The sequence below is a fragment of the Ruditapes philippinarum genome, unplaced genomic scaffold (genome assembly GCF_026571515.1).
Source record: "Ruditapes philippinarum isolate M1 unplaced genomic scaffold, ASM2657151v2 ctg12963_1_1_1_1, whole genome shotgun sequence".
Classification (NCBI taxonomy): Eukaryota; Metazoa; Mollusca; class Bivalvia; order Venerida; family Veneridae; genus Ruditapes; species Ruditapes philippinarum.
The window spans coordinates 1-25,724 of NW_026857809.1; the positions used below are offsets into that span (position 1 = coordinate 1).

The 25,724-nt window shown below is 31.8% G+C and overlaps 1 protein-coding gene across 1 annotated transcript; it reads left to right on the plus strand.

Annotated features, from left to right (window-relative positions):
- Window positions 1-3,921: 3,921 nt before the first annotated feature.
- On the plus strand, window positions 3,922-25,591 carry LOC132751131 (uncharacterized protein DDB_G0283697-like; the record flags this gene model as incomplete). Its single annotated transcript, XM_060741253.1, has 5 exons — window positions 3,922-3,942; window positions 4,148-4,354; window positions 6,495-6,698; window positions 7,836-8,048; window positions 25,499-25,591. Coding segments are annotated over exons 1-5 (738 nt in total), but the record flags the coding sequence as incomplete, so codon positions are not given.
- Window positions 25,592-25,724: the final 133 nt, after the last annotated feature.

Sequence of the window (25,724 nt, forward strand, 5' to 3'; positions counted from 1 at the left end):
TCAACCGCCTCTCGAGGGGTTAGAGTCGATGACTTCTAATCAGTTACCTCTCTGGCGTGGGTTCGATCCGGGGAGAATTAAAAACTTTGGTAGTTAGAGCGGAGGAACGGTAGTCTAGTACTGGTGTAACTCTCCAGGAACGATGGATAGGAAACTACCCGCCTATATGACTGAAATACTGTTGGGGAAAGGCGTAAAATGAAACAAACAAACAAACAAAAAACTTCTGTAGACCAGTGATAAGTTAAGACCTTAAAAGTTTGTATTTGAAATAGTGTTACACAATGGTTAATTTAACATACGGTTACAAATATACTTACTTTAAAATATCAACATAAGATTTTTTTTCTAATGAACACGCTTATTACAACCGAGTTTCTTGGCAGCGGACATTATTTTCTCCTTTGCTCCTTTGTGATTGGTTAATCTGGTTTAGTGAAGATGAAAGAGCTTCCCTAAGAGTCTATGGCTGTATTGGGAATTTGGAGATTTCTTTTTAAATGTTTTCAAAACAAAACGGCTATGGACTCTTTCTTCTCATATCATTTATCTTTTTCAGTCCGTGGTAAATACAGTTGGCCCGTATAAATGTCGTTTTCCCCTCTATGTCTATTTACTTAAATAAAATCACTTTTCTGGCCAATGCACGAATTAATTTCTCCAGTAATGAAACTTGTCCTGTGTTAGGAATATATTTATATCATTTTCAATGTGCGTATAAATTATTCATTTTTGGTGCAATATGAACCACTAATAAATATAATTTTATTTGTGAAAATACGTATCAAATTTCAACCATACTAGACAGACTTTGTTATTCCTTGCTATTTTTACAGCTATTTTTCTGGATGTTTAATATATGATGAGACCACCACTACATTATATCATAAGATTGTATTTTGATAACTTCTAGACGTAAATATGTGTGGATTGTTTTTAAAAATTTATTAATGTGAAAATTTTAATTAACTTTAAATTTTTTATGTTGTTAACTTTTTAAAAAAAAATCAACCCAGTAAGGGAATCATTTTTGACTTTTTTTTTGCACCTATTGCTTTTTAAATCGGACTTTTCTTCCATAAATTTGTTTTAAAAAATCTGAAATTTAAGTTGGGGACATTTAATATATCAAGCTTTCCAATAGTTGATGTTTTATACTCTAATGATAATTGCTAATAATAGCTTCTCATTGCATAACTGTGTAAATTTTTTTTAGAAAACTTAGTTGCTTTCAGCCTCCTATCAAACGCCATACATATCATTTCTACTTCGTGTGGGTGCATGTTTCTTATATATTAGATAGTTTCCGCTTCTACAGAGGTATATTTCAGGGTACTTATATTCTGGTACTGTTTCTTAGTCTTGTTTTCGCATGCATTTATAACTATTTACATTGGCAAATCTTTCTTTTGGACAATTGAAATATTTGATATAGGTATTGAAACTTTATCAATCAATTAAGGAGTGCCGTCATTTGTATAAGTTTAATGATGAAAATACAGATTTAGAATATTTTGACAATGTTTTATTTATAATTCAGGTGAATTAACTGATCAAAGCAATAGGTCTGTCCATTGAAATTGCATAGTACCAAAACGAAACTCATCCACACTAAGAATTTTATAAGCAGGTTCGGAAAAATACGGCGAGATCGTTACTCTCTTGGCGGTCTTGAAAAGATTTTCACTCCAAAGTAGAAAAGCTTGAAACATCTATTAGGTAAACTTTCATATTTATAAAAGAATTCGAAGGCTTGATTGAAAGCTTTTTCATGACTTTTTCCTGGAAGTTGTCAAATCCGTCAGAAATAATAACAGGCTGGCAAACATTTAAAAGAACGACAAAGTCGATTTTCTGTTGACACGGGGCAGTCACAGGAAACAGCGCGTAGACGCAATTGGTTATCCGCCGAATCAGATGATGAAGAAGATATACATTAAGCTGAAGTGTTACATAAAGTTTCTAAAAGTTGAATATGAATTAACATTTAAAGATTTTAAACGCTGGTCTGCTTTCTTTGTATTTGCCTAAAAGTTACGACACCATATATCTGCCATGTAATAGAAAAAGATTGTTTAATTTTTGTAATTCGTCTAGATAGTTAAGGTAATAAAAAAGTAAAACACAACTTATTCACTGCTCTCTAAGTAGATTAGAGGAAGTTATGAAACAAACGCTACATTTAAAAGGTATTAACATCAGCGAAATGAAATTCTGATGAATGTACAACAGGTTTTGAAAGAACGATTTTATGTAAATGAAATATTAACTGCAAGTTTCAATTGTTTACCGAGTGTTAGTAACATTCAATAATCGTTGTAGAACATTTGGAACTCTTTTCATGGATCTCTTTTTGAGTTTGTAAAGGTTATAAAACATAACAGATCACTGTTTGTTGCAACAAGATCTCTCACTTAAACAGCAGGTTTTTCTGAATTTCGTAAGGAACTTAGGGCCACACTTATATTTTGAAGGGGAAACGAAAACATTTGTTGAATAATTGGATTTTATAACAAATTATAAGTTTCAATGCGTTTAACTTACTAATTTTACTTTTTATAGCAATCTCCACAATCAAGAACAGTTGCTGATAGAGTTGGAAAGCTATCTCGCTTAAACAGAAGATTTGCTAACAAATTTGGAAAACTCCCTGAGCGACCGCAGCAACGCAAAGTAACCCATGAAAGAAATCTGAATAGCTCAAATTATGATGATGAGGAGGTTGAGGAGGAGGATGAGGATGATGATGATGATGATAATGATGATAATCAGGTAGAAATTGTAAAATATAATTAAGAATAATGTTTACTTCTTTGTTAAAATTTTGAAAGTGTAACAAATAAATAAACCATATATGTTTTGTTCAAATTATAGATATGACTTTAAAAAAAATGGAACCCAATATTTTAATCTATAAGCTATATAATTGACAATGTTTCAAAAGCCACTTAAAACTTAACATTACTAAACTTTATCATATATTCGACACAAATACAAAATACATCAAAAGTTTTCCATTTTGCCTGAAAACAAAATTTGATTTATGTTTAAATTTGTATTCATTTATGTAGAACAATAACAACAAGTATGTTACAGTTATACTTAGTTTTGAAATTAGTAAAAACAGAACAAAAGAAAAGAATACATGAAAAACAAATTGGTGTATTTCAAATCGTTTTGTAAGATTTTATAAATCAGGAAGTGGATTGGTTTTAGAAAACCGTTTATGGTTGTCACTTACAAATGTTGTTTCCTTATATCAACAAAAAATAAAGGAAAGTGACCATCCACCAGATTTGCAAATATGAAACATTTTAGTTGTAAAACTTTTCTGTTTTCGCTTATGTAACTGTTGAATTATTATTGTAAAACATTTGGAACTCTTTTCATGGATCTATTTTTGGGTTCGTGAAGGTTATAAAACATAACAGATCACTTTTTGTTGCAACAAAAGGTCTCGCTGAAACATCAGGTATTTCTGAATTTCATAAGGTACTTAGGGTCACACTTACATTTTGAAGGAGAAACAAAAACATGTGTTTAATACTGTGCCTATAAAACACATTTTAAGTGTCAGTGTGGTTTTACTTTTTATAGGAATCTTACCAATCAAGAACACGTAATGATAAGGTTGAAAAGATATCTCGCTTTAATCGAAGATTTACTAACAAATTTGAAAAACTCGCAGAGCAAGCGCAGCCACGCAAGGTAACACATAAAAGACATCCGACAAGCTCAAATGATGATGAGGAGGTAGAGGATGATGATGATGATGATGATGATGATGATAATGATGATAATCAGGTAGAAATTGTAAAATATAATTTAGAATAATGTTTACTTCTCTGTTAAATTTTTGAAAGTGTTACAAATAAGTAAACCATCTATGCTTTGTTCAAATTATTAATTTGACTTGAAAAAATGGATCCTAATATTTTTAGTGCTTGAAACTTTACATTATAAAACTTATAAATTACACCGGATCACTATTGGTTGCAACAAAAACTCTCGCTAAAACATCAGGTATTTCTGATATCCATAAGGTACTTAGGGACACACTTACATTTTGAAGGAGAAACAAAGACATTTGTTGAAAACCTTGCCTTTAAAACACAATTTAATTGGCTATGTGATTTTATTTTTATAGCAATCTTTCCAATCAAGAACACGTAATGATAGGGTTGAAAAGATATCTCGCTATAATCGAAGATTTACTAACAAATTAGAAAAACTGACGGAGCAAGCGCAACCACGCAAGGTAACACATAAAAGACATCCGACAAGTTCTAATGATGATGAGGATGAGGAGGATGATAATTATGTTGTTGATGACGACGACGATAATGATAAGCAGGTAGAAATTGTAAAATATCATATAGAATAATGTTTACTTCTCTGTTAAAATTTTAAGAGTATAACAAATAAATAAACCATCTATGCTTTGTTCAAATTATAAATATGACTTGAAAAAATGGATCCCAATATTTTAATCTATAAGATATATAACTAACAATCTTTCAAAAATCACTTGAAACTTAACATTTTAAAACTTTGTCATATATTCGACACAAATACAAAACATATCATGTTGGGAAACAAAATTTGATTTTTGATTCATTTATGTAGAACAATAACAACGAGTATGTTTCATTAGTAAATGAACAGTTATACTTATTCCACCTTTAGCTCTATTAAGAATTGGCTTAACATAGTTTTGAAATATAAAAAAAAAACATAACAAAAAAGGGCATACATGAAAACAAATTTGTGAATTGAAAATCGTCTTGTTAGATTTGATAAAACAGGAAGTGGATTGGTTAAGCAAACCGGTCATGTTTATCACTTGAAAATGTTGTTTCCTTATATCTTCATACAATTAAGGAAAGTGACCATCCACCAGATTTGGAAATTTGAAACGCTTTATTTGTAAAACATCTCTGTTTTCATTTATCTAACTGTTGAAATTTTTATATCGAGATTTGTTCGAAAGTGGGTGTTAATCTAGTAACTTTGGCGCCTTATATATAGTAAAAGTAATAAACAAAGTAAAACAAAACCCATTCACTGTCCACTTAGTTAATAAGAGGATGTTATGAATCAAAACGCTACATTCAAAAAGTATAAATATCAGCGAAATGAAATCCTGATGAATAAGCGACTAGTTTTAAAAGAACAATTTTATGCAGATCAAGTATAAACTGCAAGTGCCAATTGTTTAAAGAGTGTAAGTTACATTGACAATGCGTTGTAGAACATTTGGAACTATTTTCATGAATCTATTTTTGGGTTTGTGAAGGTTATAAAACATAACAGATGACTGTTTGTTGCAACAAGAACTATCGCTAAAACATGAGGTATTTCTGAATTTCATAAGGTACTTAGGGTCACACTTACATTTTTTGAAGGGGGAAACACAATAATTTTTTGCTGAAAACTATTATAAATTTGACTTGAAAAAAATTGATCCTAATATTTTAATCTTCCTTTTTCTTTACTATAAGATATATAACTGACAATGTTTCAAGAAGTGCTTGAAACTTTACATTATAAAACTTCGACACAAATACAAAATACATCAAAAGTTTTCCATCGTGTTTGAAAACAAAATTTGATTTATGTTTAACTTTTGATTCATTTATGTAGAACAATAACAACAAGTAATTTTTATCAGTAAAGGAACAGTTATTCTTATTTCACCTTTACCTAACTTAAAAAGTGGCTTAACATAGTTTTGAAATTGGGGAAAAATACAGAAAAAAAGCATACATGAAAAACAAATTGTTGATTTGGAAAACTTCTGTAAGACTTGATAAAGCAGGAAGTGGATGGGGTTAAAAAACCGGTCATAGTTGTCACTTAAAAATGTGGTTTCTTATACCTTCATAAAGTAAAGGAAAGTGACCATCCACCAGATTTGGAAATGTGAAAAGTTTTCGTTGCAAAACTTTTGTTTTCACTTATGTGACTGTGAATTATTACATCGACATTTATTCGAATGTGGGTGTTAATCTAGTTACTTTGGCGCCTTATAGGTAGTTACGGTAATTTAAATAGTAAATCACAACCTATTCACTGCCATCTAAGTAATGAGAGGAAGTTATGAAACAAAACGATACATTCATAAAGTATAAATATCAGCGAAATAAAATCCTGATGAATGAGCGACTAGTTTTAAAAGAACAATTTAATGCAAATCAAATATACTAGTAAACTGCAAGTGCAATTGTTTAAAGAGTGTTAGTTACATTCACAATGCGTTGTAGAACATTTGGAACTATTTTCATGAATCTCTTTTGGGGTTTATGAAGGTTATACTTTTACACCAGATCACTATTTGTTGCCAAAAAAAACCTCTCCCTAAAATATCAGGTATTTCTGAATTTCATAAGGTACTTAGTGTCACACTTACATTTTGAAGGAGAAACAAAGACATTTGTTGAATACTTTGCCTTTAAAACACATTTTAATTTGCAATGTGATTTTATTTTTTAAAGCAATCTTACCAATCTAGAACACGTAATGATAGGGTTGAAAAAATATCTCGCTTTAATCGAAGATTTACCAACAAATTTGAAAAACTCGCGGAGCAAGCGCAGCCACGCAAGGTAACACACAAAAGACATCCGACAAGCTCTAATGATGATGATGATGAGGATGATAATTTTGTTGTTGATGACGACGACGATAATGATAAGCAGGTAGAAATTGTAAAATATAATATAGAATAATGTTTACTTCTCTGTTAGAATTTTTAAGAGTATAACAAATAAATAAACCATCTATGCTTTGTTCAAATTATAAATATGACTTGAAAAAATGGATCCCAATACTTTAATCTATAAGATATATAACTAACAATCTTTCAAAAGTCACTTGAAACTTAACATTTAAAACTTTGTCATATATTCGACACAAATACAAAACGTATCAAAAGTTTTCCATCTTGTTGGGAAACAAAATTTGATTTTTGATTCATTTATGTAGAACAATAACAACGAGTATGTTTCATAAGTAAATGAACAGTTATACTTATTCCACCTTTAGCTCTATTAAGAATTGGCTTAACATAGTTTTGAATTAGGAAAAAAACATAACAAAAAAGGGCATACATGAAAAACAAATTTGTGAATTGAAAATCGTCTTGTAAGATTTGATAAAAAGAGGAAGTGGATTGGTTAAGCAAACCGGTCATGTTTGTCACTTAAATATTCTGTTTCCTTATATCTTCATACAATAAAGGAAAGTGACCATCCACCAGATTTGGAAATTTGAAACACTTTATTTGTAAAACTTCTCTGTTTTCATTTATCTAACTGTTGAAATTTTTATATCGAGATTTGTTCGAAAGTGGGTGTTAATCTAGTAACTTTGGCGCCTTATATATAGTAAAAGTAATAAACAAAGTAATGCAAAACCCATTCACTGCCCACTTAGTTAATAAGAGGAAGTGATGAATCAAAACGCTGCATTCAAAAATTATAAATATCAGCGAAATGAAATCCTGATGAATGAGCGACTAGTTTTAAAAGAACAATTTTATGCAAATTCAATATAAACTGCATCTGCAATTGTTTAAAGAGTGTTAGTTACATTCACAATGCGTTGTTGAACATTTGAAACTATTTTCATGAATCTCTTTTTTGGTTTATGTAGGTTATGAATTACACCAGATCACTATTTGTTGCAACAAAAACTCTCGCTAAAACATCAGGTATTTCTGATATTCATAAGGTACTTAGGGTCACACTTACATTTTGAAGGACAAACAAAGACATTTGCTGAATACCTTGCCTTTAAAACACATTTTAATTGGCTATGTGATTTTATTTTTATAGCAATCTTTCCAATCAAGAACACGTAATGATAGGGTTGAAAAGATATCTCGCTATAATCGAAGATTTACTAACAAATTAGAAAAACTGACGGAGCAAGCGCAACCACGCAAGGCAACACATAAAAGACATCCGACAAGTTCTTATGATGATGAGGATGATGATGAGGATGATAATTATGTTGTTGTTGGTGACGACGACGATAATGATAAGCAGGTAGAAAATGTAAAATATATTATAGAATAATGTTTACTTCTCTGTTAAAATTTTAAGAGTATAACAAATAAATAAACCATCTATGCTTTGTTCAAATTATAAATATGACTTGAAAAAATGAGTCCCAATACTTTAATCTATAAGATATATAACTAACAATCTTTCAAAAATCACTTGAAACTTAATATTTTAAAACTTTATCATATATTCGACACAAATACAGAACAAATCAAAAGTTTTCCATCTTGTTGGGAAACAAAATTTGATTTTTGTTTAACTTTTGATTCATTTATGTAAAACAACAAGTATGTTTCATTAGTAAAGGAACATTATACTTATTCCACCTTTAGCTGTATTAAGAAGTGGCTTAACATAGTTTTTAAATAGGAAAAAAACATAACAAAAGAAAAGCAAACATGAAAAACAAATTTGTGAATTGAAAATCGTCTTGTAAGATTTGATAAAACAGGAAGTGGATTGGTTAAGCAAACCGGTCATGTTTATCACTTGAAAATGTTGTTTCCTTATATCTTCGTACAATTAAGGAAAGTGACCATCCATCAGATTTGGAAATATGAAACGCTTTATTTGTAAAACTTCTCTGTTTTCACTTATCTAACTGTTGAAATTTTTATATCGAGATTTGTTCGAATGTTGGTGTTAATCTAGTAACTTTGGCGCCTTATATATAGTAAAAGTAATAAACAAAGTAAAGCAAAACCCATTCACTGTCCACTTAGTTAATAAGAGGAAGTTATGAATCAAAACGCTACATTCAAAAGGTATAAACATCAGCAAAAGGAAATCTTTATGAATATGCGACTTGTTAAAAAAGAACAATTTTATGCAGATCAAATATAAACTGCAAGTGCCAATTGTTTAAAGAGTGTAAGTTACATTGACAATGCGTTGTAGAACATTTGGAACTATTTTCATGAATCTATTTTTGGGTTTGTGAAGGTTATAAAACATAACAGATGACTGTTTGTTGCAACAAAAACTCTCGCTAAAACATCAGGTATTTCTGAATTTCATAAGGTACTAAGGGTCACACTTACATTTTTTGAAGGAGAAACAAAATAATTTTTTGCTGAAAACTATTATAAATTTGACTTGAAAAAATTGATCCTAATATTTTAATCTTCCTTTTTCTTTACTATAAGATATATAACTGACAATGTTTCAAAAAGTGCTTGAAACTTTACATTATAAAACTTCGACACAAATACAAAATACATCAAAAGTTTACCATCGTGTTGGAAACAAAATTTGATTTATGTTTAACTTTTGATTCATTTATGTAGAACAATAACAACAAGTATGGTTTCATCAGTAAAAGAACGGTTTTACTTATTTCACCTTTATCTAACTTTAGAAGTAGTATAACATAGTTTTGAAATGAGAAGAAAAAGAACGAAAGGAGAACATACATTTTGGTAAAATAAAATAAATACAAATTGGTAAATTGAAATAGGTCTTTGCAAGATTTAAAAAAAAACAGAAAGTGGATGAGTTTAGAAAACCTATGTTTGTCACTTAAAAATGGGGTTTCCTTATATCTTCATAAAATAAAGGAACGTGACCATCCATATTTTGATAAGTGACCTTACCTCTCCGATAATGTTGTTACTAATTACCCCCATTTGTGAGCAAATAAATATTTTGTACCAGGGGAAACAGCGTATAGAGGTACGAAACTTTAAGCAAGACGAATTGGTCAGATACTGAATAATGGTGGAGGAACCTTACAAATAAAGTTGGTAACAGTTGTATTGTTTCAAATATTTGTTGTATATTGTACTTTTTGTTGGAATAATATGATGCATGCGGAGCAGTTGATATAATTGTGTATGAGGGTCAAAATAAAAGAATACTTTTTATAGTAAAGAGAAAGCTATTCAGGTTATCTTTTACTTCAAATGCCACTGGTAACCTGGCATAAATATTAAAAGAATACAATAACAGATGAATATATATTATTAGTTTTAGCACTAACGTGTTAACTATTAATAGAAATAGAAACTGCAGGAAACAAATTAACACATTATTATCATATATCCACAATATTTCCGTATTTCTTACTGCACGCATGGTAAGTGGTTCGTTAAACTAACTGTACGCAAAATGTTTGGTTCCTTACAGTGGGTTATCTTACACGATCGACTGATATCTGTTCTTTGCGCATTAACAATAAGTTACCGGTATCATGAAAAGCAGAATTTTTAACAGAACAATTAACTATCGGATACTTATATGCATATGGTTATAGCATTCGTAAATAAACACAATGAAACTTCATTGTCCGTTCTGATAAGGGAAATTGTCTTACCTGATTTGATACAATGAAATTTCCTCTTTGAAAGATTATCTAAATCGACATGTGTTTTCTTTTCACTAAAAAAGTTGTGGTGTGTGCGTGAAAAGACACAGCTTTGCACTGAAAATTGTGCAGTGTGTGTGTGACATGTCTATTCAGACAGAAACATTGCAGTGCACATAGGCAATCTTTATGGGTGCCTTCTTATGGAAAATCTTGCCAGAGTATAATCTTAATACCGTATGAATGTGAAAAATGTTGTATGAACATTTGCACCAGGACATTCATCCAGTTAGCCAGACATTGAGATAGAAAACCATATATTACGTTTTAAAAATGATTTTTAAAGAAAGTTTTATAAAAAAAAAAACAACAAAGAAACATAAATACCAACAAGAGGCTTTACATTTATTGTACTATTTAACAATTGTTAATATTGAAATTAACAATTACATCAAAAAGCAATTGGTTTTGTAGCAACACGAAATTGTACATTCGAACTGCAAACTATCCAGATGGATATACACATTACAGCTCCCTTGCATTTTAGTTCAATATTTTTGTGATGTTTGTTTAAATCAAAATTAAATTTTTAAAAATATCAAACAATTTCGTTCGATGTACGCCTTTGGTTTATCATAAAACTAATAAAGGCAATGTCTGTCTTTTTAGCTCACCTGTCACAGAAAGACATGGTGAGCTTTTGTGATCGCTTTTCGTCCGGCGTCCGTCCGTCGTCCGTCCGTAAACTTTTACTTTGACGACATCTCCTCATAAACCACTGACACAATTTCATCCATACTTCACATGAATGTTTTTTAGTAGTCAACTTTAAAAATTGTTCAAAGAATTTAATTCAAAGCAGAACTTTGGTTGCCATGGCAATCAAAAGAAAAAACTTAAAATATTTTTCTTTTAGAAAACCGAAAGAGCTACAGCTTAGATATTTATTATGAAACATCTCCTTATTGGTGTTTACCAAGTTTGTTCAAATAAGGGCCCTGGGGTTAAAATTGGCCTTGGCCTAGGAGCCTATATACAGGTGAGCGATTTCAGGGCCATCATGGCCCTCTTGTTTCAACCTTGTAACGCATTCTAGGTAACAGATTGTTCTCCCATTTTACGTTTCATTTTTTCAAACTGCCTTAAAACTTCACACTTATTTTTATTTTTCATAGTACTGTGACATATAAAGTTCATGGATTCTGAAATACAGTCCGATCCCGGTTATTCGACAACCCTTTATTCGAATACCCTGCATTATCTGAAGTAGATTGGCGGTCCCGTTTTTATCTCTATATAAAACAATATGAATACGAGCGTATTATTCGAAATGCATTATCCGAATACCACCTATTTTTCGAAGTAAATTTTCGGTCCCGATTATATAATTATGAAAGAATTTCACACCTATTATTCGAAGCCAGCATAATTATTATTCGAAGCTTGACTAATTGGCGCAGATTCATTCGCTAACCGGTCGAGTTGTGAAAAATATCAACCAGTCATGCGTGTAATTAGACAATCATGATAATTACTCATTGTGGGTTCTTTAATCAACTTTAATTACCGAAAATGAAAAGCTATGCACCGTGTCTAATTTTGTTACTGTTTGCTTGAAGATGACAGCAATAATTATTATACATACCGTATATGTGAATTGGTCAAAACATCCAAAACATTTTTTTTCAATAATTGTAACGCTACATGAGAGCCTTTATCCTAATCGAAAATACTAGAGTTTAAATGTAAATACCGTATTGACAACACGGCCATTATCAAGGCTTTGCGCGAAACGAAACGATACATAATGTAGAATAAAATGCAAGTATTTATGTCTTCAATGTCTATAAAATAATTTTTACGCATCTTTTCTTTAATATTTATTTTTCTCAATTGATTACATGAAGTAGGTGTGTTGTAAACGGTAGTTTTGCTATGATTGGTCAAGTGGAGTAGTTTTCGTCTATCACAATATTCCGATTTCGATTATTCGAACCCATCGATTATTCGAAGTAAATATTTAGTCCCAGGCACTTCAAATAAACGGGGTTGGATGTATTTTATTCAAGTAGAAAGATTTTTATAAAAGGATAAAATTTAGTTACCTTACCAATACGAAGAAAAAGTGTAATACATAAACAATGGGTATGATAGGAAATTTCTGTTTAGCACTTTGATAAACTGCATATGAATTGGAAGAAAATTACTTCAGTTGTAAAATAGAACGGGGAGAAAATCTGGGGTAAATAAACATTTATCACAAACTTCTAAGATCAAAGGGAAGATAATTCTGAATGGGGGTATATGCAAGTGTAAACAAGGTAAATGACGTCAGTCACAAGAAGAAACAGTAAAAAACAGCAATGCCTTAGGTCAATTAAAAATGATTATTAACGAACGAACACGAACGAACAAATTTTATTTTACATAAACTTTACAGTTTTTAGTGGCTAGCCACTACATTTTACAAATTAACATATAGGTGTACATAGAACATGCAATTGTGATAAATATCAATTATGTATACTAAAAGGATTAGGATATAATAATATAAGAAATTAAATTGATCTCATATTTATGATGATGGACAATACATGTAACCATGTTTTATATCATGTCATATATCATCATAAGTAATAAGAAACATCATGGTATCAATTCGTTTCGCTAAAATTTATAATAACATGTTTTGCGTTATAAATTATTTAATTTTAAATCAGCATAATAGTAATAATACATTATTTCGCTTGCTTTATGCTTTTCATGCCATTTAATATTCTACCAACAATTCGATTGATGTAAAAAGATACCATATGTTTCTATTTGTTTCATATGCAAAATACAATGCCATATAAAAAGTATAAGTTATAATTAAAACACTGAGCACTCGTTGGATTATTATCATATAATATGCATTTTTCGTGATAACATTAACTTTACTTTTTTCTTTAATGAATGTAGCATTTTTTGAGAATTCGCTCGATATGAGCGATTGCTTCACTTTCTGTTGATGATTTTTTTTAAATACTCATTCTAATCCATCGTTTGCTCACATTCTTATACACACAGTTTTGTTATATACAATCTTCTTTGTTTTAAATTATATATTTCTGAAAAATGCATTTAGGATGTGCTTTATACAATAAATTTTTACATCTTTGTCATTAACAAGCATCATATTTACAAATGATATATTACAAACAATTAAATGTAAACCAGTTGTTGGATCGTAATAATCTACTCGTACGTATTTCTAGTGATTCATGTATAAATTTTGCTAACATGACAATAATTGACTTGTATTTAGATGACAACAATTGTGTACATTTAAACATACTTGGCTTTGTTCTAAAAAAATTCTTGATATACTTAAGTCTAATAGAATGATATGCCGGGCAATTAAAAACAAAATGGAACTCGTCTTCTATTTCATTACCATTACATATTTGACATACTCTAAGATTTCTCTCTAATCTATCTCTCCCATATCTGCCGGTCTGGATTCTTAGACTATGTGCGGATATACGCAACTTTGTCAATCCGATCCGTAAGTTACGAGATGCGATATTGTTTAAATATGGTTCCATTTCTAATGTATCTTTTACATATTTATACAAATTTAAAACCTCCATATTGTTGATACTAGTTCGCCATTATTGTGTAAATTCGTCTATCAAACGTTGCTTAAACATACTAAGAAACGCATAATCGATAGGAAGGCTTACATTTCTAGTGCTTATAACTTCATTCCATTTATATAAAAATCCATATTTAGACAATAGAGTTTTTACATTTGGAAACCAATTGGATTTACCATTTAAACAATCAATTAAGTCCGACTCAACTATAGCCTTTATAATAACATTTCCACTATGGCATAATTTGAGCCAGTATTTAACTATACTGACATATCTATTGATGTACAAGGGATATCTCCCTAACTCTCCGTAAACAGCAGTATTACATGACGACTGTCTCACTCCCAATAATATCTTACAAAATTTAATATGTAAAGTTTCTAATTGTTTTGATTTCACAAAACCCCATATTTCACATCCATAGTTTATTGTAGACTTAACAAACGAATCAAATAGTTGTAAGGCTACTTTCGGCAACGTATCGTGTTTCTTTAAAATTGCTATGAGTGAACTCATTGCTTTAAGACCTTTACCATACAAATTTTGGGTATTTAATGAAAAATTTCCGGTATAGTTAAAAGTAACACCTAAATAGTTAAAATCATTAACATTTTCAAGAATACATGCATTTTCACCGTAGAACCACTTTTCCCTATTTCTCAAGTCTCCCCGCTTTCTAAATACCATACATTTTGATTTATCTACATTTACCTGTAGTCCCCAAGTATTACAATACTCATATAATTTATTTAGTGACGATTGCAAATCAGACGGATTTGTTGCTAGAATAACCATGTCGTCAGCGAATAGTAGTAATATGATACATAACTCATTTAAAGTAAGCCCACAGTTTACTCTGTCTTGCAAGTATAGCTCAAGATCTTCAATATAATAAAACAAGGAGAACATAATCGGGGAAATTATCTCCCCTTGACGTAATCCGATTGCGATGTCGAAAAAATCAGAATAATTCATATTATCACATGAACGTATACACGACTTCACATATTGATACATATTTCTAATAATGCGTAGAATTTTGCCGTTTAAACCCATATTATAAAGCTTATACCAAAGAGAATTTCTACAAATAGAGTCAAAACAGCGTTTCATATCAATAAAACAACAATACAAACGTTTGTTTTCGTTAACAAACTTCTGTATCAATGAGTTCAACACAAACACTGCATCAATAGTGGACCGGCCTTTGCGGAACCCAAATTGAGCGTCAGATACAATATATTGTTCTCGGACCACTTATTTATACGCTCATTTAAAACCGATGTAAATAGTTTACCTAAATTGCTTAACAAAGTAATTCCTTTGTAATTTGTGACGTCATCTTTATCGTCCTTTTTAAGTAATGGTATTATGATGCCTTTTGTCCATGCAGCTGGGAAGTAACCAGTATTTAAAATTTTATCAAACAATACAGTTATGTAACCGGACAAAATAGCACATGCTTCTATAAAGTACTCATTTAACAACTGGTCCTCCCCAGCCGCTTTTATGTTTGTTTAAACGTTTGATTGCATTGCGCACTTCTGTAAAAGTAATTTTTTTCGTCTAATTCCGGATACACAGGTATAACATTATCAAAATCATGGTTGACATTGAAATTGTCAGCATCTGTATGAATATTAGCATTGACGTCAGAATACATGTTTTCAAAATACGTTTTAAACTCATCAACAGGGATATTATTGGCACTTTTAGGTTGCTTATTTTTGAAATACCTCCAAAATTCACGAGGTTTACATTTTTTAAGATTTTCAAAGTCTCTCGTTAATTTTAAATTATAGGATCTACATTATCTTTTTAACATTTTTTTATATATTTTCTTACATCGACATAACACTATTCTATTTTCCTCACTGTGTGTCTTATTTAACTGGTATAATGCGTTTTTATATGTTATTTTTGCAATTTTACAATCATTATCGAACCATTTAGAACTGTCGTCTTTGCTATTATTTACAAACTGTTGTCCTGTATAAACGGTTCTCCGAAAAAGAGGGTCTGCAACGTTACGTATAATTTTTGTAAAAGAGTTCACCATTCTGTTTACGGAAGCTTGATCCTCTACCGACTCGTCTAACAAATTATCAAAGTTTAACAGATTGCTTATCAGGCCTGCGCGATATGTTTCCTTTTCTTCATTACGCCATTTTATGTGTTCTGTTCGAGAAGTGTAATTGACTTTCTGTAACTTATTGGTATTTAATTCGAAACTAATCGGTGTATGGTCACTAAACGTATTAAAATCATGTATTTTAAAATCATCATTTATGTTAAAATTAATTTCCTTTAACAGTAAATAATCGATCACACTGGAACCATTCCGATTATAACATGTGAATGCGCCTTTACCACAGTCGCTCCCTAAACACCCGTTTTGCAATTCTGAGTAATGTCCCCTTGCATAGATCGAGTAACTTATTTCCCTGCACATTACTTACACTATCGCATGAAAAATCTCTGTATTGGTGTATCCGTACAATAATCGTCTTCGTCTATTTCTGGTACAAACCTATCATACAAATATATAATCAGATTTGCATGCCGTCCGCGCATTGCAGTCTCCTGTTACTAGTACTGTCCCTTTAGACTCAAATAAATGTATATCATTTTGTAAACACTCAAATAAATCATCATCGATAATGTTTGTAATAGGAGATACATCACTCCACATATATACTCCTGCAATGTATATATCATCTACGGTTCCAAAGAAGTTCCTGTCAAGTTTCATCCAAACGATTGTATCATGCCTGTTTTTCACTATTGAAAGTCCCTCTTTAATTTCGTTTCTCACATAAATGACTATTCCCCCACTGTTTCTCTTAGCATTTCTGTGTCTAAATTTCCGATAGAAATTATAGCAATAATATCTATCTAGGTCAATTTTCGAAGTTTTACCAGTCCATGTTTTAGTCAAAATAACAATATCATGGTTTGTAATAATGTTAACAAATTCACTGTCTTGTCTCTTACGCGCACTCAGTCCATTACAATTCCAACTTAGGCATTTCAGTCCATCTTCACCCCCTAATCATCTTTTACAGCCTTTCCGTTGATATACAGAGTATCATACGCAATCCACGCTTTGTGTCCTGCTGTTCTCGCGTCTTTCATCTTAGGCACTAACTTCCGCCTTTTTGCTGCCACTTCCGTAGGGTATTGTTCCGTAATATAATAATTGGTATTTCTTAATTTGTTGCTTAACAATTTTACCATTTCTTTGTCTTTATAGAAAGTAAATTTACATACGATTCTTCTATACTTTTAAGCATTGCCCCGACCATCTACTCCTTCTTCGCCTCTTTCAGTCGCGGTGACTCCCATGCGGTGCACCCGGTCAAGCTTTAGATTAAGTGCAGTTTCCTCAGTTATTTGTAGCTTATTTATTAGAAAGTCTCTGACAATCTTCTCAGTTTGAGCCGGGGTTTCGTTCACAGTTTCCTCAAGATTACCAATAATAAGATTGTTTCTCATACTTTGGGCTTTAATGTAATTTAATTCACTTTTCATAGAGTCTTTTTCTCTCTCTAAGTCATTCATTCTTGCTCTTGCGTTCTCTAAGTCTATTTCCGCCGACGAAATCCGATCATCAACCCGGTCTACCCTTTCTTGAGTAACTTTGGCAGTGTCGTTGATATGCAACCATATTTTCTTCAATTCGAAGTCAATTTTTTCCACTTTCTTTTCAACGTTATCCAGTTAATCAAGGCGTCTGCTCATATCAACAATTGATAAATTCATTTTGCTTAGCATAGCTACAATATCCTCATTTGTCGCTCCGATCTGCGCGGTCGTGTTCGTCGTGGACTCAGTCGATCCGAAAGCACCATGGCCTACCTCGCCCTCCGTAGTTTTACCATTCATGTTTAAATCTGACGTATTTTCGCTTACGTCATTAATCCCATCAGTTATGTCTTTAGGCGAGATTACTGGTGAGAAGGTGTCACTATCATACAATATCGAATTTGTTTCGTTTAATACGTCGCTTAGAGATCTATTTGCCGACGGCGAAGTCGTGGATTTGAATACCTTACTAAGAGTTAACAATTCTTCATCACTTGTACTACATCTGTTCCTTTTTCCTTTTCTTTTCTTATTACTTGGCATTTTACATTTTTATTATATCCACTATATATCATTCACAAAATACTTTATACTGATATAAAATATATAAGCTTAGCACTTCTAATTTTTAGTAAATCCATAAGTTTTTATTCACAACGAAAAAACACGTCTGCACTCTATCACACCTAAATAATCATATATCATATGTATATTAACGATACAAAGTTTACAGTACTTATTAGTACTGTCAAAATTATCGAACCTTTTGTAGCCAACAGTTATTTGATCATAGCAAAACCGATTGCACACATAAATATTTGGAAACAAAACGATAATAAATATCTCAGCATAAAAGTATTTGCTATGCAAATAGATAATGAGTATTTAAATGCATGTAAGTTGCAAGTAGTTATATCAACTTACATCCACGATATAGGCTCTGATCTTATCTTATGATTTTCATATAGACACAATATGTAACAGCCATTGTACCTCCAATAACTTTTTTACTATTAAACTTAAACGCCTATGATTTCAATATAACTTGTGTAAGTCAGAGCCCAACATGATCCACTTTTAATAGTAAATGACTCTAACAATTTTAAAAAGAAATATACTCCCTCTAACGCGTGTTTACATGCTAAAATCCGCCATAACTCCGCATTAAACCCTTTCACCTCGCATAAAAAAGTATCGTACCTCTATACCTTCGAGCCCCTGTGTATATATCTTGATAAAAAGTGCTTGTTATACATATTGTATAATATTTTGAAACAAATAATGCCTATTAAGTGACAGAAACAATTTTGATAAAATTGCCAATAGGAAATTAACAGACTGGTCACACAAGCAATGGAAATAGTTTTTCACATGTATAGAATAAGCAGGTGACTACCAACTGGTAATTGAACATGTGATAGATGGGATTATGTTTTAATCCCAACTCAAATACACAAAAAGTTGACACTTAAATTGCAGTTCGGTTGTCCAGGGATTTTTTCATGCATGTTTTGCATTATTAGTAATAGAAAAACGTCCGGTTTCCGAAATTCAGAGGTCTCGGTATTTTGAGGATATTTTAAATGAATGTATACAATGAATGTATATAGGGAAATAATATGGGACTTTTAATATCGTCTGGTTTTCAGAAAATTCCGGTTTTCTAAAGATCCGATCTGTATATAACATTGCTTTGATATTGTTAACAGCAAAGCCTACATAGCTGGTTTTAATAAAAAAAACAATTAACAAATTGGATTGCTTTTAAAACTGTTCCATTAAAGTAAATCACAAACGTACATATATGAGAAATCAGAGATAATCTGTCTATCAATTATGTGTGTCATTAATGGAAGTGACAAGTGTTGCAATAAAAAGAAGTAACAATGAAATATAATCTGATACAAGGTTTATATAAAGCAAAACTTATTACATTTGAATATATTTCATCCTGATAACGAGCCATATTGTCATGTCACTGTAAAAGGAATTCCTCAGCATTCCAACAGATGCCAAATGTCACAAAATGCAATTGAATTTGTCTCTCATGAGTCCCTTGACAACACGTTTGTACTCTCACATAGATAATCTTGCTTTGCTTATCCCCAGTAGTTTCTGTGTTTTGGTTATCTAGCTATCTTACGGAAAGCCGGAGGTTGTAACCCAGGTGCCCGTCTGTGCCTGGAATAATGTACAGGGTGGGGGTACCTTAGGTCTTCCTCCACCAGTAAAGCTGGCAAGTCGCCATATGACCTATATTGTTTAAACAATACCAAAAATATCACCCGTCTGTTGATCACCTGAGATATTCGTACAACAACTTTACCTTAGGCTTTTCACCATAAATAAGCAACACTTTGAAGCTAACTGTATCTCTTTCAACTTGTTTCTCTTTTACAAATTTGATTTATCTTCAGCATCGGTCAGTGTTGCGACGTTTACACAATCGGCTGTCTACTTAATTTACAATTTGTTCTAAAGACAACCATTTGATCAACATTTACACTTACATACCAGACCCAAAGAAAAATACAAAGATATCTGGTACAATGTAATACAAGCATTTTGTCCAGCTTTTACAGGTCAAACTGCTGGCGGATTTTTAATAAAACTTCATACGAGTTATCAGTACTATCCCTAGTTGTGCATATCGCGCACATGTTGCGTTTGACTGGACAAAATGACCGTCGTAGCTATAAATAGACAAATCGTTTCCGGATTTCACAGGTCAGAATGCTGGTAGATTTTCAATGAAACTTTACAGAAGTGATTAGTTCTATACCTAGTTTTGCATATCGCCAGCACGTTCCGCTCCGCTGCACAAATTGGCCACCAGAGCTATAAAAAGAAAAAAATTGTCTGGTTTTCACAGTTTGATCTGCAGGTGGGGTTTCAATGAAACTACATAGATGAGATCAGTACCATCCCTAGATGTTAATATGGCGGCACACTCTGCTTCACTACACAAAATGGCCGCCAGAGCTATAAAAAGTAAAATCTTGTCAGACTTCTCACATTTTCACTGCTGGCGGGATTTCAATGAAACTTCACAGGAGTAATCAGTACCATCCTTAGTTGTGTATATCACCCACAAGTTCCGTTACGCTGCACAAAATAGCCACCAGAGCTGTAATTAGAAAAATTGTGTCCGTCCTTCACACATCAAACTGCTGGTTGGATTTCAATAAAACCTCCCAGAAATAATTAGTACCTTCCTTAATTGCCCACATGGCCTGCACGATCCACTCCGCTGCACAAAATGACCACTGGAGCTAAAAAAAGAAAAAATATTGTCCGGTTTCCACAGGTCAAACTGCTAGTGGGATGTCAATTAAACTTTACAGGAGTGATCAATACCATCCCTAGTTGTGCATATGGCCTCTTGCTAGACAAAATTGTCGACAAAGATAAAAATAGAAATATCGTGTCCGTCTTTCACAGGTCAAACTGCTGGCTGGATTTCGATGAAACTTTACAGGAATGATCAGTACTATTCCTAGTTGTGCATATCGCCGACAATATCCGTTATGCTGCAAAAATTGGCAGTCAGAGCTAAAAATAGAACAATCGTGTCTGGCTTTCAAAGGTCAAACTGCCGGTGGGATTTTCCGAAAATTCACAGGAGTGATTAGTACTATCCCTTGTTTTTTGACAAAAACACCTTCTAGTTTATGGGTACATCCCTTCGATATGGTTCCTATTTATATAAAAATCGTGGACTCCTTTTTTATCGTATATGGAATCGAGTTAACTTTGAATGAAAATGACAACGGGGCATGATTAGAAATAATTGAAATAATACACAGAGAAATCGGCTGTATCTTGAAAGTTAAAATGTGACGTTACTAGAAATCCCTGTTAGGTGTCGTGGAAGCGAATTTGCCTATGCCTCTACCTCTATACAATCATTAACACCCCGAAAACAAGTTGATTTACAAAGGTCAAGCAGACGATTGCCAAAGCGATTTAAACCAAAATTACAAGAAGACCATGGCAAATATGGGTGACCCATATAAATGTCATTTTGTCCTTTATGTCTATCATATGTAATATAATTACTTTTCTGGCCAATGCACGAATTAGAGTTTCTGTGTAAGTGAATATATTTATATCCTTTTTCAATGTGCGTATAAATAACTTCATCGTACCTATCATAGATCGGGGAATATGCTTGGGCAAAATATACAACAAAATGCATATTATTTTCTATGTGAACGAACGTATCAAATTCCAACCATACCATACAGTCAATTTCTTTCTCCGCCATTTTAACACTTCTTTATGATGAGACCTATCACGTGTTGTAAAATAAGATTGCATATGACATAAAAAAGATATGTGTGATTGATTTTAAAATTTCTAATGTTTGACAATTTTAATATATTGTCTTCGGCGTTGTTGTTCATGTTTTAGACATTTTTAAGAATTAATTCATAACAAGCAGAGTAAATGGAATCAATTTTACATTTGGTGCACATTTTGCTTTTTAAATCAGACTCTCTTTACACAAAAAATGTTTAGAATATTCTGAAATTTTAGTTGGGAACATTTAATATCACCAAGCTTTCCAAAGCCCTATGTTAAATACTCCTATTATAATAACCAGAGCATTTCATTGGATATATCGATGTGTAAATCAATAAAGAAACTTCCATTTAGCTTCCAATAAAACACCATACACAACATTTCTAGTTCGTGTTGATGAATCTATCTTATATATTAGAAAGTATCCGCTTCTTCAGAAGTATGTTCCAGGGTAACAATATTCTTGCACTATTTCTTAAAATTCGTTTTTCGTATAAATTTAGTACAATTAACATTGGCATTCTATCGTTTGGGAAAACTGAAATATTTGATTTAGGTATTGAAACATTTTCCATCTTTATGAATGTCACTTATTTTCTGAATGAGTATCGAAAATGTGTTTTGATTAAGTAATGAAACTGCAAAATAATTTCGTTCTGTTGTTATCATTAATTTATCATTTTGGTTATAAAAGATTTATGTAATCAGCATATTTTGTCGAGTAATGTTGATCGTAACTCTCTTAAAGGTCTTGAAACGCTTCCCAAATATTAACAGATACTAGAGAAAATAAATGAAGGGGATTTGACAGGGGAGGAAGATTATAATGAAAATGAAGTAGAAAAGGTTAATTTCATGATTTAGTTTTACATTGGACTGGTATTACCTTAGTAATTGCACCTGACTTTATCCACCTGAAAAGCGATTAAAGATATTCACTTCACAGTAGAAATACTTTAAAAAATCAGTAAAGTAAACTTTCATATCTATTAACATTAAAAAGCTGCATTGTAAACTTGCATATACATTTTTACGGGTTTCTTTGAATGTTGTAAAGCCGTCGGAAATAATTGCGGAGAGGGCTGGCAAACTTAACACGACGACAAAGTCCGTTTACTGTTAAGGCAGGGCAATCACAGGACACAGCGCGTAAAAACAGTAGGTCATCCTTCGAATCAGATGATGAAGAAGATGTAAATAAAGTAGAGTTACATTAAACTTAAAAAAAAACTTGAATAAAAAATAACATCTGTGGTTTTGCTTGTGAATTTATTTTGTTTATTGTCCTTCACGTAGTAAAAATTTGCAATTTTCAATTTGTAGTTGTGCACCTGGGTATCTTGATGTGGATTTATTTTGTATATGTAGAGTTATTGCCCTTGACCAAGTTAACATTTGCAATTTTCAACTTGTGTCGCATGTAGCTCAAAAAGTATTTGACCTAGGGTCGTGAAACTTTACAGGAATGTAGATCAGCATGTGAAGTTGTGCACCTGTGGTTTCGCTTGAGGATTTAGTCTGTTTTGTCAGAGTAATCGCTCTTGACTTAGTTTAAATTTGCAATTTAAAACTTGTGTCTCACGTAACTCAAAATTACTTTTAACATAAACATAGAGTCATGAAACTTAAGAGGAACGTTGGTCAGCATGTGTAGTTGTACACCTTCCGTCTCTTTTGTCAATTTATCCAGTATTTCTGGAGTTATTGCCCTTGTCATAGTAAAAACCGTTCCATTATGTTGTGTTTTGTGTTCCTTGACTGCTTGAGTAAGAATCAAACACTTTTACCGGAATAATGATCAACATCACTGTGAAGCTATGCATCTAGGATTTTGCATGTGGATTTTTTCAGTTTTGTTAGAGTTATTGCCCTAGACTTAAGATAAATTTGCAAATTTTAACTTGTTCATGCATAGCTCAAAAAGCATCTGACCTGTAAGCCTGAAGGTTTACAAGAATGTTGGTCAGCATATGAACTTATGCACCTGGGGGTTTGCTTGTGGATTTATTCAGTATCAGTAAAAGATTTTTAGTTTTCAACTTGGGGCACATGTAGCCAAAAAATATTTGACCTAGAAAAACAGTGGAGTGTGGGGGCACCCGTGTCCTATTGACACATTTCTAGTTTAACTACATTTGTACGAATATTGTGTTTTTTCTTCTTCCTACTGGAACTTTTTATTTCTATGAATGATAATGATATTGTGATGTTCTTTGTTCCTTTATTAACAGCTGTCTGTTCTCCGTTAGAATGTCATCAGTTAAAACTTTTACATTCTTCTTCTTATTTTTTTTCTTTGCTTTTGTCATGTGACCACAGAATTATTATATTTGTAATTATTGTATGTAACGAGATACTGTAAATGTATAAGTTACCGAAATAAACTATTTCTTCTTCTGTTATTTCTCTGTGACGCTTACTTTATAATTCTCGTATTCGCCTTCGTATTCTTTTATTACCCTGTAATTAAGTATAAGTGACCTTAACTCTTGGGTAATATTTTTACAAAATTACCCCCACCCCTTTGTGAACAACTCTTTTGTACATTTCTTGATAAAAAGTGTTTGTTATACATTTTGTATAATATTTAGAAAAAAATCATACCTAAAAAGTGAAAGACCCAATTCTGATGAAAAAGCTAATATTAAGTTGTCGTAAAAAATAAACACACCGGTCATACATTGACCAGTGTTTTTTTACACCTGCATAGATAAAGCAGGTGACCGTGAACATGTCACGTGTTGGGAATTATTTTTAATCCACACTTAAATACACAGAAAGTTGACACTTAATTGCTGTCCTTTTTTTTTGCCTGGTTTTCAGGGGATTTTTCATGCAAGTTTAGCACTAATAGCCTTAGGAAATTGTCCGGTTTTCGTACTTCAGAGAGGCTATTTATCGATGAACTAAAAAAGCAAGTATTATGGGACTTTTGAAATTCTCTGGTTTTCAGGAATCTGGTTTTTAGACGTTCCAGCTTTCAGAGTTTGTACTGTATATAAAATTGCTTTGATATTTCTAATGTTAAAGCCTACAGAGCTGGTTTTCATAAATAAATTTTACAAATTGTTATGCTTTTCAAAACTGATCTTATAAAGTGAATCACAAAAGGACATAAACATGTATTGGAAAACATAGATAATTCATTATATTAATTATGTAAGTCATTAGTGAAAGTGACAAGTGTTGCATTAAAAAGAATTAACAATGAAATATAATCTGACACAATGTTTGTAAAAAACAAAAGTGATTACGTTTGAATACATTTTATCCTGATAACGAGCCATATTGCCATATATTTGTAAGTGGATCCCCCCCCCCCCCCTGCAAACATGCAAAAAGGAATTGAATTTGTTTTTCTTTGCCAACACGTATGTACTTTTACATAGATCTTCCTGCTTTGCCGAATCCTAGTAGTCTCTGTGTTTTGATTTAATTTAAAAATATGATGCAGTGTCCCAATGCAAGATTTTTTCTGCACACAACTACAAATGTTTCTTGGAAATCAGCATTTGTTCATGTCACATTGTCATTTTGGTTTATCCGCGAAATTAAGATGCTGAAAACTAATCGTTTGTTTTCTTCCTTTATTTTGTGAACAGGGTTTTGAGTACATGGCCTTAGCGGACGAAACAGAAATGATTAATGAAACAGAAATGATAAATGATATATTCAAAGATAGCTCAGAAGAAACGGTAGGTTGAATAATAACACTTTCCTATTTTGTGTTCCTTTGATTTTGTAAATATTTCCCTTTTTCCTGCATTTTACATTATTAATGTTAAGTCGGAAATGCTTGTAGTAAATACATTGAAGTTAAGGTAGATG